The sequence below is a fragment of the Drosophila sulfurigaster genome, chromosome 2L (assembly GCF_023558435.1).
Source record: "Drosophila sulfurigaster albostrigata strain 15112-1811.04 chromosome 2L, ASM2355843v2, whole genome shotgun sequence".
NCBI lineage: Eukaryota > Metazoa > Arthropoda > Insecta > Diptera > Drosophilidae > Drosophila > Drosophila sulfurigaster.
Window position 1 is genome coordinate 2,497,501 of NC_084881.1, and position 12,473 is coordinate 2,509,973.

At 34.5% G+C, this 12,473-nt stretch overlaps 2 protein-coding genes across 3 annotated transcripts in view; one reads left to right on the forward strand and one right to left on the reverse strand.

Annotated features, from left to right (window-relative positions):
- The window catches only part of LOC133850772 (ATP-dependent RNA helicase vasa), a 95,090-nt gene extending 93,528 nt beyond the window's left edge, over window positions 1-1,562 (reverse strand). Inside the window, exon 1 of the mRNA XM_062286959.1 lies at window positions 1,558-1,562. The gene's annotated coding sequence lies outside the window, so the exon portion shown is untranslated. The remainder of the gene's footprint in view (window positions 1-1,557) is intronic.
- Window positions 1-6,502, forward strand: part of LOC133850774 (dual oxidase maturation factor 1) — a 13,560-nt gene extending 7,058 nt beyond the window's left edge. For both annotated transcript variants that reach the window (XM_062286961.1, XM_062286962.1), the window contains exons 5-7: window positions 5,221-5,652; window positions 5,716-6,319; window positions 6,382-6,502. In XM_062286961.1, the coding sequence (XP_062142945.1) occupies window positions 5,221-5,652; window positions 5,716-6,319; window positions 6,382-6,424 (1,079 nt within the window). In that variant the 3' untranslated portion in view covers window positions 6,425-6,502. The remainder of the gene's footprint in view (window positions 1-5,220; window positions 5,653-5,715; window positions 6,320-6,381) is intronic.
- The last annotated feature ends 5,971 nt before the right edge of the window (window positions 6,503-12,473 follow it).

Below are 12,473 nucleotides of genomic sequence, written 5' to 3' on the forward strand. Positions count from 1 at the left end.
CGGAAATATTCGCCAAGTGACTGCTAACGCGTTGCCTTTTCAACTGTGTTTGTACGTAACATATGTGTATGTGCTTGTATATGAGCTCATGCTCAGTCTAGTATTGGGTTGTGTGCTTCGCGCACTCTCTCACTTATTCAGTCCGTCAGTCACTCGTTTGTTCATTCATTGATTCAAGCACTCAAATGTACAAACATTCAGCGATACAATTGAAAAGGTGAAATGGTTGTTAGAGCTGCCGCAGTAAATCAATTGAAATGTCATCCAGTCGGGAAAGCAACAAGGAATGATCCTGCCCATACGCTAGACCGAATAATAAGTCAACCTATCAGACTGCAATATTTGTTACTTTTAACTTACATATCAAAACAAAAAAATACCTTAGTATAAACAGTTTTAGATAAGTGACGTATGAACACTCTTTTAAAATATTTATCTGTTTTATGTTAGATATATCAAGCATGTGTTAGAGTTAAATTAAGTTGAATTATGTATGTAGATGGACGTATATTCAACATAGTAGGGAATCGTATGCTTCAAGATATTAAAGAGTGGTTTAAAAGTATTTTGCAGCAAAATTGATCCTGATCAGTACATTTTTAAAACACAACAAATTTTGTATTTATTGTTATATTATGCAGTATTAGCTATGTAAATTTGCATCACTTTTTCAATACTAATATTACAAAATCCACAAATGTTCTAATAAGCACTTTGCACATACTCTCAGTTGTCTGATGATATTCAATATAATGGAAAGCCAAATGTGGAAATCTAGTAAACCACCTGTCCGACGATTATGTCAGTTATCATATTGGTTTTTGGATTTTCATTCACGTCCCTTTAGGTAGAAGCAACAAAATTGATACTGTCAAGAGTGTTGCTTATTTATTTCAAATCACTTTGAGGCATTTGGCATTGTTATAACATTGCTAACCGTATTTGTATGTGTGTGTTAGATTGTGGGAGTTGTTACTAAAGAGCAATGAGGAGCAGCGTACGATACGTTGAGTGACAATGACATAGTTTTAGTATTTTAATTCGATCGTTGATATGTCAAGTGAACATTTTAGTGTTTTAAAACAATATGAAATCAGTCACAATAATGATTATTAAAGTAAGGATGTTAACTATGACTTTTAAATTATTTAAATAGTATAATAAAGAATAAATACGCAAAGTATTATTCTGATATACGTAACATAAAGTTATACAATTTTTATCTGATCGCATCGAATTTTCAAAAGTCATAAATACTGAAACTTAAACATATAAAAATAACAAGTGCTGTTGTAAAAAAATATATCTCTATCTCTTATAGTCTCTGAGAAGGTGTCAGACGGACGGACAGACGGACATGGTTATAACGTCTCGGCTGTTGGCCCTAAATATACTTTATGGGAGATGCCTCCTTGAGCCTGTTATACAGTTGGGAAAATTGGAAACTATAAAAATTGGTTGAGGATATTTGATTGAAATATTTAATTTAAGATGAGCTTGTGAATCATTGGGTAATCAACCCAAAGGACTGCATTCCCTATTTTCTTGTACGAAAACAAGAATTTTTGTCAGATTGATGCCTACGATTTTATTAAACTTAGGATATGTATCCCTGAGACTTTCTATCTTACCTGCAACAATGTGGGCTGAAGATTCTATCCCAGTGTCGACAGGTTTCGTTGCTAGCTTTATACCTAGTTGACTCACGCGATTAATTAAAATCATTCATTTATTAATAATAATTAATTAATCGATTGATCAAATATATTTCTTATTCGTAGAAGTTATTCAAAACAATTGTATAAACCAGATGTAGAAAACATGCATGTGTTATTTGTATTTTATAGTGTATTTTGTATGTCTTTATACCAGATATAACATATTTTAATATTGTTTATTTTAATATTGTGACTGTATATTTTGCTTCTATCCTTATGTATTTTCTATTAAAGCAAAACAGTGAAACGATATTATGGTAGGGGAGTCTTGGGAGTAGAGTCAGACAATACTTATTTCGATGTAGTTTCTTATCCCAAAAGCAAGCAGTTTTCATACTTACTTTTTTATACCCGCTACCCATAGGGCAGAAGGGTATTATAACTTTGTGCCGGCAGGAAATGTATGTAACAGGTAGAAGGAGACATCTCCGACCCTATAAAGTATATATATTCAAAAGCCAAGACGATCTAGCCATGTCCGTCTGTCCGTCTGTGTGTCTGTGTGTCTGTCCGTCCGTCCGTATGAACACCTAGATCTCAGAGACTATAAGAGATAGAGCTATAATTTTTTTCGACAACATTTGTTATGTTTGCACGCAGATCAATTTTGTTTCAAATTTTTGCCACGCCTCCTTCCGCCCCCGCAAATCAAAAAAATCGAATAACAAGCGTAATTTTAAAGCTAGGTTTACAAATTTTGGTACATACAATAATTACTATAGTAGTTATGATTGCTGATTGCTGGTTGCGATCAGATAAAAATTGTCGAAGTTATTAAAGAAATAATTTTGTATGGGTAAAAAGCCCACTTACTAGGCGTCTTAGTTGCTTTGATTTTGAATGCTGTACTATATCGATATACCAAATGGTAAATTTGGCATTTTAATATTTATGCAGTATAATCGGTATATTTTGAGAAAAATACCGCAAAATATATTTCTTTTATTCAAAATGGGTAGCGGGTATCTCACAGTCGAGTACACTCGACTGTAGCTTTTTTACTTGTTATGTCATTAAATGGGAATGTTTCAGAATGCGCTATTTCCTAGCAGTCCCTAGAATTTACCATTTGGGATGGCCGTTGATAGTTCAATCAGCCAAATTTGAGAGTATAGTTGCAGTGTTTTTTTCTACAACCAATACTCCTAATTTATTGGGAGCCGGAGAAAGGTAAGCTTTGTATGTAGTAATAATAGTAGTAGTGTAATGATTAGTGTAGCTAATATCGTTCAAAAAAGTGAGAAACTCTATATAGGGTAACTATGAATATGAAATGCCCATTAAATCTATTGGTATCTATAACACTACTTAGAATTATTTGAATGCTACAGACCCTAGATATGCACTCACGAATCATTTATTCAACGGTTCATTTGAAAACCCTTGTTATTACCTTGGCGCAAAAACGAACAGTGTAAATTGGCAGCTTTGCAGTGCCTTCACTTTTAGCCACAGCAAAAACAAACTTGATTTGCAACCTTGGCAGTTATAAACGCCACTTTAAAATTACTTCCTGTCAGAGACGGAAATACTATAGTTGCAGCTGTTGCATCGTGAAAATGACGGCCAAGCTGCGTATGCGCGATATTCAGTCAGTATGCTCACTGCAGTTCATTATGCACGGTTATATTATTCGCACTTGCAATTCATTGTCAATGGCGCGATTGAGCTAAAGTTACATAATATTACTAAGGCAACCAACTGCAACTGCAAGTGTTACTCCAAGCCAAGTAGAGTGAGCGGCTCAAAAGTGCAGCATCGACATTAACGACTACAGCAACAACGACAACTCTAATCAATACCACAGTGCGTAACGTTGTTGCACATTCGACAATATTTTCCGGTTTTGTAGGCAACCACTTTTGTCCAGTTTCAAAAGTTGACGATAGTTAGTTCAAATTCGCGATCTTGAAATATAATTTATATCTACAAATTTATATGGGAAAGAGTTCTAACCGCTTAGCCACTTACTGAATATTTATTTTAGTTTTTTTTAACCTTTTAAACAACTAACAGTGCTCCCCTCGCACATATGGTTTGATCGCTTGTCGTAGTATTTTTAGTGGTATTTCTGTAAAATTAGCATAATTCAAACACTGGGTGCGCCGCACAAGCAATGAAACAACTTGCTCAAAAGATTCCACATTTGCGACTCTCTTTCTTTATATTGATTCGAAATCGGAATTAGTAAAAATCTTTGCGCATTGCGATGATTCATCAACTGACTAATGAATCTCTGCTAGTTTATAGGAAATTTTAGTCACCATTCGTTATGATACTGTTTCGCTTTTGATGTTTGCCTAATTTTCAATTTGCCTTTCAAAAATCACTTATTTCATCGCCCACCCTACGCGCTATACAAGCGTTGTTCTCTGCACGATGTTTACTTTTAATTCTAAAAGCATTTGTTTATGGACATCATTAATCATTTGCTGTTAATTTTTTGTTTGTATTCAGATTATTTGTAACACTTTAGTCGTTTATGTTTGTAGAATTATTGAAAACTGTGCGGCATAATCACAAAATATGAAAACAAGTAGAGGTAGAGTGTGCTCGAATGTGAGATACCCGCTACTCATTTTCAAAATGAAATATACCATATAAATTTGAAATATACCATAGAAGCTAAGACCTGCTCATTATGCTTAATAACTTCTACAAAATTCGTAAACATAAATATTGTTGTTATAACTCTATTGGTAAACACAGCTCTAGCATCAAAATTACGCTTGTTATTCTATTTTTTCGATTTTCGAAAGCGGATGTGCTCGTGGTAAAACTTTTAAACAAACTGGATCTGCGTGCTAAATAACAAATTATAGCTTTATTCTTATAGTCTCCGAGATCCAGTGTGTCATACGGACAGACAGACAGACAGACGGACAGATGGAGATGGCTGATTAAGAAGAGATGCTTCCTTCTGCCTGTTACATATATTTCCTGCAGGCTCAAAATGAAAATACTTTATGGGTAGCGGGTATAAAAATTATATCTCTATTTCATTTCTCATTCGGACAGACTAACATTTAATTATATCATTTTTTGTTGTTGTCACTGATCAAGAATATATATACTTTATGGGTTCAGATATGACTCGTACTGCCTGATATATATATACATTTCATGCAGGCACAAAGTTATATCATTTTACACATTCAAATCTTCTTCAGTATTCTTTTGATAAGCGTCCACAGCTGATGTGATGTGATTATCTCCGTCTGTATCACGGTATAAATACCTAGTCCGCAGAGACTGTATCAGTTGGTTTGCTATATACAAAACTTGTTGACAAAACTCGAGAAAACTTGTTGCTACTGCTACTCCTGTAATTCAAATTGAAATAAAAGATAATCAATTTTAAAATTTGTGTATACAATTATATTACAATATATATTTTTATTTAGTTTCTGTGAAATTAACAGTTTTGCGGTTCAAATCGTGTTTTCCAGTTTGAATTTAAAATCGCTAGAGTAATTAAGCATTACATCTTCTTCTTTTGCAGCCATACCAATCGGCAATTGGACTTCCCCAGATATTGATTATAATGAGCGCTTTACATGGGAGGGCGCCAACGATATGAGTGCCAATTATCGCCTGGCCTTGCAACGGGGATTACCATTTCCGATTCTTACTGTGGCCGAGTACTTCAGTTTGGGACGAGAGGGTTTCTCATGGGGCGGACAATATCGGGCAGCGGGCTACTTTGCTAGCATTATGTTGTGGGCATCGTTGGCGTCGTGGCTGCTGATGAATCTTTTGCTGTTGGCAGTGCCCCGATATGGCGCCTACCTCAAGGCTCTGACAGGTGCCCTGTTGGTATGCACAGCAGTGGGATATCATTGCCTACTGCCTCAGCGGCCGCTGTGCATATTCCTGGAAGGAGGACGCCTGGAGTTTAGGTTCGGCTGGTGTTACTGGCTCGTCCTTGTTGCAGGTTAGTGAAAAACAGGGCATCTGTTACTTGACATTTACAACTAAAACTTTGTTTGGGTTTCAGGAATCCTATGCTTCATTGCTGGCGTGTTGATCTCAATTATTGACTTGGTCTGGCCACACACTTTCTCCACCGTTTTGGAAGTTTACTATGGCACTCCATATGACCGCCATGTTATCTTAGAGGAGTCAAGCGACGTGCGCTACCGCAAGCCGCGTAATAGTCGTGGGTTGGAGGATCCTCCCGGCCTTGGCTCCCGCATACTGCGACGTCTCAGTTCCAAAGCACGTGATATGCAGGCCACAGCTCCTCGGCGGGGAAGTCCTGCTGGCGTTTCAAGTAATGGCGTCGAAAACAAGGCATTCCAAGGCGATGCACCCAAAAGTCCCTGGCGACATCCCTTCCGACGCGCTCAGCACTTAACACACTCCCAGCAGCCTACGCATCACGCCGCATTGCCACACCAACACCAACATCCACACCAACACCAGCACCAGCACCAACATCATCATCAACAACAGCTGCAATTTGTGGGCGGAGGTCACATTGTTGAGCATCCTATGCATCACATGCAACGCACTTTGTCCCAGGACTCTGGGTCCAGTATTGCTTCGGCTGCAGCACAAATTTCGCCCTTGCATAAACATACTTTGGCGAGAATGTTGCCGTAAGAATGAAATAACCATTTTAACCTTCTGCTCGTTTCAATGACAGTTATATTCATTGCAGTAACCCACCTGTGGAGCGTATTCGAGATATGGATCACTGGTAAAGGCTTTTGCAACTAGAGTCTAAAGCTTAGGCTTCATCAACAAATTCTTGACAAGACAAATATAAAATCAAAAGAAAACTAATATATAGTACTATAATTGACGAAAACATGATACAAAACAATTTGTGATAATTTCCTAATTTAAAAAATAAAAACAAAGAAGTAAAAAATGCAAGTAAATCAAAATTGTATAAGCTTTCATCTGACGTATTTAAAAATTGTTGTTAAATCTAAAGCACTAATTTTAAATAAATTATTTTAAATATTTAAGTCATAAGAAATTGTAATCGACACAGCCCGAAAATGAACAGAAGCATTGAATATTTATTTGTGATAAGATAATTGTAAATCTACGACACAATGTTGTGTAAATCTACCTGCATTTTAGCTGTTATTATCAATTAGATCAATATTTCAATTACTTGATAGCTATTCCGGATTTTGAGGTAATTAATTGTTATTCCTACAATGAAATCCATGCCAGTAACAATTAGTTTAGTGAATAAATGTATGAAAATTGTAATGCGTAATCACTCTAAGATCTGACGATATATAAATTTAAAGAAAAAGCAACGACTTGAATTTTAAATATGTTTACTTTAGTAAAAGTAATGGTAATAATATTCTTGGCAATTGAACTCTCAAGAAATTATATGAAATTGCAAACCAAACGATTTTATTTAAAATTGTTGATGCTAACTTACAAATATGTAGATTATTTAGTGTATTCACAGTATCTATGTATATGCCAGAATATTGTACATACATATATCGTCGATAATCATATCATGATTACAATATGAAAATTGGTCTAACTTTAATTAAGTTGAATAAATATTTAATAATATCAAATTATTTAAAATAATAATTTTTTAATTGTTTGACTAAATGATACTCTTAGGAAATTAAACAAGTTATTCTCTCTTTAAGCGCAACTCCATATAAACAAAACCGTCTTGCAAAATTTTTGCAAATTTTGAAGCATATAACATAGATACTGGAATGTAATTGGATATCAAATCAGCAGTTTTGCATATCGGAAAAGAGAAGAGAAGCATCTAGAATTTAAAAAAATAAAAAGAAAGCGTCAGAATCATTTTCTCGTCGTGCGAAATAGAATAAACTAATATTGTGGAGTTGAAGACTAAATATGAAAATTAAAATCAAAAAATGTTGCTACCAGTTTCAGTAATATGACCTTAGGGAGTTGATTATCGGTCATGCGAAAATATAGGCAATGAGTTGATTCTGCTCGACTGTGAGATACTACCCATTTTTTATTGTATTATTTTTATGCTAAGATTACTAAAAATACTAAAACGGTCACTCTAAAATTTGTATTGAGACCATTCAAAATATACCATAGACGGCACAATGTACCAGATTGTCGGCCAAAGCAACTAAGATCCTAGTAAGTAGGCGTTTTGCCCATACAAAAGTATTTCTTTAACAACTTCCACAATTTTATCTGATCGCAACCATTTCAGGAATCATAAATACTGTAGTAATTATACTATATGCCAAAATTCGCAACTCTAGCTTTAAAATTACGCTTGTTACTCGATTTTTTGATTTGCTGAAACAAACATCGTGCAAACATAACAAAGTGAAAAAATTCTAGCTCTAAATAGTCTCAGAGATCTAGGTGCATACGGACAAAGATGTTTAAAGAAAATCGACAACGCAATCAATTTGACCGCATTCTAGAGCGATTTGCTTATTACGATCCAAAACGCAAATAATTAGAATAAATTAATGAATAATAAATTACATTTGTATGAAATTTTTGAATACCCTCAGTATATATAATTTCAATTGTCTTTAATATTCTTCTTTCTGCCTGAGTTTGTTTACTTTTGCACCCCTAAACAGCTGTTCATGTGATTTGACTTTGGTGTAAACACTTGCATTATAGAACTGCATATAGTAATTATTGTATTTTCAGAAATCACAACTACTATTGTTATTATTGTATACTGTAGCTTTAATATTACGATTGTCATTCTATTTTATTGGTTTGCGGGGGCGGAAGTTGGCGTGGCAAAAATTTGAAACAAACTTGATCTGCGTGCAAACATAACAAATGCTGTCGAAAAAAATGATAGCTCTATCTCTTATAGTCTCTGATATCCAGTGTTTCATACGGACAGACGGACATGGCTAGATCGTCTCGGCTGTTGATGCTGATCAAGAATATACATACTTTATAGGGTCGGAGATGCCTCCTTCTACCTGTTACATACATTTCCTGCCGACACAAAGTTATAATACCCTTCTACCCTATGTACTATATAGCGGGTATAAAAAGAAATGTGTGCTTTGAATAGAGCTTAATAAATTGAATCATTATTGAATGGAGTTTTTTCTTAATACAGTAGTATTAGAAGATAACTTAATTTTGAAATGACCTCAAAAATGTAAAATATATATATATATACACATAGGACATAGTCTTAAATCTAATTGTTTCTTACAAATTCATTTGCGAATGTGGTTTAAAATCTAGCGAAGAAGATGTACATCCTATTTTAAAATATTGTGTTACAGGTTCGAATTATTTGCGCATAGTATATTTATTGTGATGTTTTCTAGCTATACAAGTTATGCATTGAAACATTCATTAATGTTTGGCAAGAAATTATTGTAGCTATCTTCAATTTCATTGGTAGCATCGACAAAACAGGACTCCGTATCTGAAGGAAGTTTAGCAATTAACTCCAAGGTATCGTGAATTTTGCGAGTAAGTTTCACAGTTGCACTGAAAAGATTAACGAAGCACTTTGTAGAAGTGACACTTGAGCCTTCTTCATCACTGCAGAGCTGACTATTAAGATGTATGATGTCATCGCAGATTGTAACTATTTGGTTGCATGACTTAATAATTTTTTGCAATATCCTTTGGTACATCGGTGCTGCATCCACCGATGTCATCAATATATTTGCTTGTTGCCACCAAAATCTCGCCGACTTCATTGACTGTACAGTTCACACCGCGCACTGTGGTCAAAACAGCACGAAGGAAATTGACAAAGCCATTGTCAGTCAGAGAGCGGTCGGATTTTGAAGGCGTTGCCTAAAATATAATAGTTAAAAATATTTCGTTTTTTTGTTTCTAATGGAAATAGAAAAGACTAACCTCTACCACTCCGTACAGGCTGATGGCCGATGCGAGCACCAAAAGACAAAGAGTTACGGTTCTCATTGCGAAGACTATTTCTATGATAATGTTAGTCGACAACGTTGAGAACCACCTTATAAACAGAATTATAATCGATAAAGAGGTCTTTTTTTGAAGTGCTTTCATTAAATGATAACAAATTTTAATACATTTCATTTATATATTAAATGCGATTTGGGAATTCACTTAATTTGTTATTTTTAACTGATAATTTACATTTGATTGAGAAATGTTATCAATGAATTTAAATTTTTTTAATTAACGCAAACGTGCTATGATCGACTATCATGTACCATGCATCCAGCGTAATTTTGTCCACATATTGAATAAGTGAACGACGTTGATATTCGTGTATTATTGTGTATACTACTGTAAGTATTAATGAATATGTAAGGAGTAAAGTTGAATTCAAACTTCGCGGAATAAACATTTCGAGCTAGTTGACAAGACTGTTAACTACATATGGGCGAAATTTCACGACAATGTTATTATAGTTAAGCGCTGTTCTCAGATGCGCGAAATCGTTTTTTTTTCGTGCAAAAATTTTGCGGGATCATTTCGTTCCACAGTTCCCAGCACAAACAATTTTTAAGAATATCGATACTCCCGATACTGGAATGTAAGTGAATATCAAATAACAGTTTTCCAAAAAAAAGGCAACCTATTATTCGGCACTCATATCGGAAGAGTAAATAGAGGCAAAAAAATGGAAAATAAAAAAAAAAAAATTAACAAGTAAGAAAGTGAGATACCCGCTACCCATTTTGAATAAAAGCAAAATATTGCGGTATTTTTTTCAAAATATACCAAAAACGGTATATTTGTTATATCGATTCAAAATATACCATATACCAGATTGTCGACCAAAGCAACTAAGACCCCTAGTAAGTAGGTGGTTTTGCCCATACAAAAGTATTTCTTTAATAACCACAATTTTTATCTGATCGCAATCAGATAACGTACCATAACGTAAAAGGGTATTATAACTTTGTGCCGGTATGTATGTAACAGGCATAAGGGGGCGTCTCCGACCCTATCAAATATATATATTCTTGATCAGCGTTAACAGCCGAGACGATCTAGCCATGTCCTTCTGTCTGTCTGTCCTAGTCCTAGATTTCAGAGACAATAAATAAGAGATAGAGCTATACATTTTTGTTGCCATCTTTTTTATATTTGTTTAAAATTTTTGCCACGCCTATATACAATATTTACATACATAAAATGAATGTATGTACTAAATGCTGTATTTGGAATAATTATATTTAAAATAGACAATAGAATACGAAATATACCAAATTGCCAAAGCAGCTGTTTTCAAAATTACATTTACGTTTTGATTTTTGTCAATTTGCTGGGGCGTTTGTGGGTGTGACAAAAATTAGAAACAAACTTGATAAAGATTATATATAATTGATGGGGTCCGAGATGCCTTCTTCTGCTATTGGAAGAAGCTGATTCGATATATAACTTTTAACCATATTTAAATTAAACCACATTAATAAAAATTTTGTCAATAAATTGATAGCAACTTCATAGAGTTAGGTTCTTTATCGGCAATGGTAAATATCCTATTTTCTAATTTTCTCGCTATAACCTCTTCCTGCAGCTTCGCAATTCCAAAATCTCAGTAATGTTCTGAACATTTTTTTTAGATTGACGCATTTTGTACTAAAAATAATATTTTTATAGTTTAAATAGAGGGATATTGATCGTATTGGACATTATTTGCATGTTCAAGAATTGTAGATCACTGAATATTGAATATCCGAGGGGGAATAGAAGCTTTTGTCCAGTCATTATGCACTAGTGAAATACATATTTGGTTTAATGAACATTTAATGAGTTCATCAAATGTAATGTCAGCAGCGAACTTACGTCCATGCAACAAAAAAATTAAAACAAAACACGATAATACAATTTATCCTTATTATTTATTATTAATCCTATCTATCCCCTCCATAATTATATTCACCACTGTTGTGAAGGGCAACGCTTAACTTTCTGTAGACGATTTTGGGTGCTAGAAACCAGGTGCAAAACTGGCCTAGAGCATTTTAGGTGTCGATGCACTTAGGAATATTTCGTAATTTTTGAAATATTGTTTTTACCTAGCACTAGCTGTCATGTCCTCTTGTCAAACCTTTTTAAAAACCGAAAAGCAAGTAAAGACTTGAGTTTGGTGTCACTCCTGTGTAGTCATTTTTTCTCCAGCGACGTCCACCTAACCTTCTAACCTAGGTCCAGTGTCAGAACTTCCAAAACTTCAAACTTGGATAGATGTTCTGAGAGTTCGGTAGGCTCCGTCGATGAGCTGTCTGGACTGCCTCTATTCTGGGATGGTGCTAAAGTTGAGGTGACAGCGGCAACAACGTCTGGCGGGATGTTGCTCTTCATGCTAGCTGTAGATTTCTTCAGTCCGTTAGTGGGTATGGTTTAATACGATAAGATGAGGTTGTACCTTCTAGAAACAATCTCGTCTCAAAAAGGTGATAATAAATAGGATCGAAGTATTGTTATATTGTTATAAAGCCTTGAGCTCGCCCATAGTTTCAGCTGTGACCACGAATGCGATGCTGGCTGAATTATTTTGAAATCCATTAATTATAGTCGGCATTGCAATTTTATTATTGATTTTAGCAGGTGTTTATAATTATTATTAAGGCCAAACTTGTTAAGGAAATTCTTAAATTCTTCAAAAAAGTTGAATTTATAAACCCAATTCTGCTTCTGAATTGTTTATCATTAGCATCGTTGTCGACAATGTATTCAATATGTTCAGCATAGCTACTTTTAATTTCAAATCTACAAATTCTGCTGTACCAACCTTCATTTAAATTTTTTAAATATCTTTAGTGGTTTAGTACATCT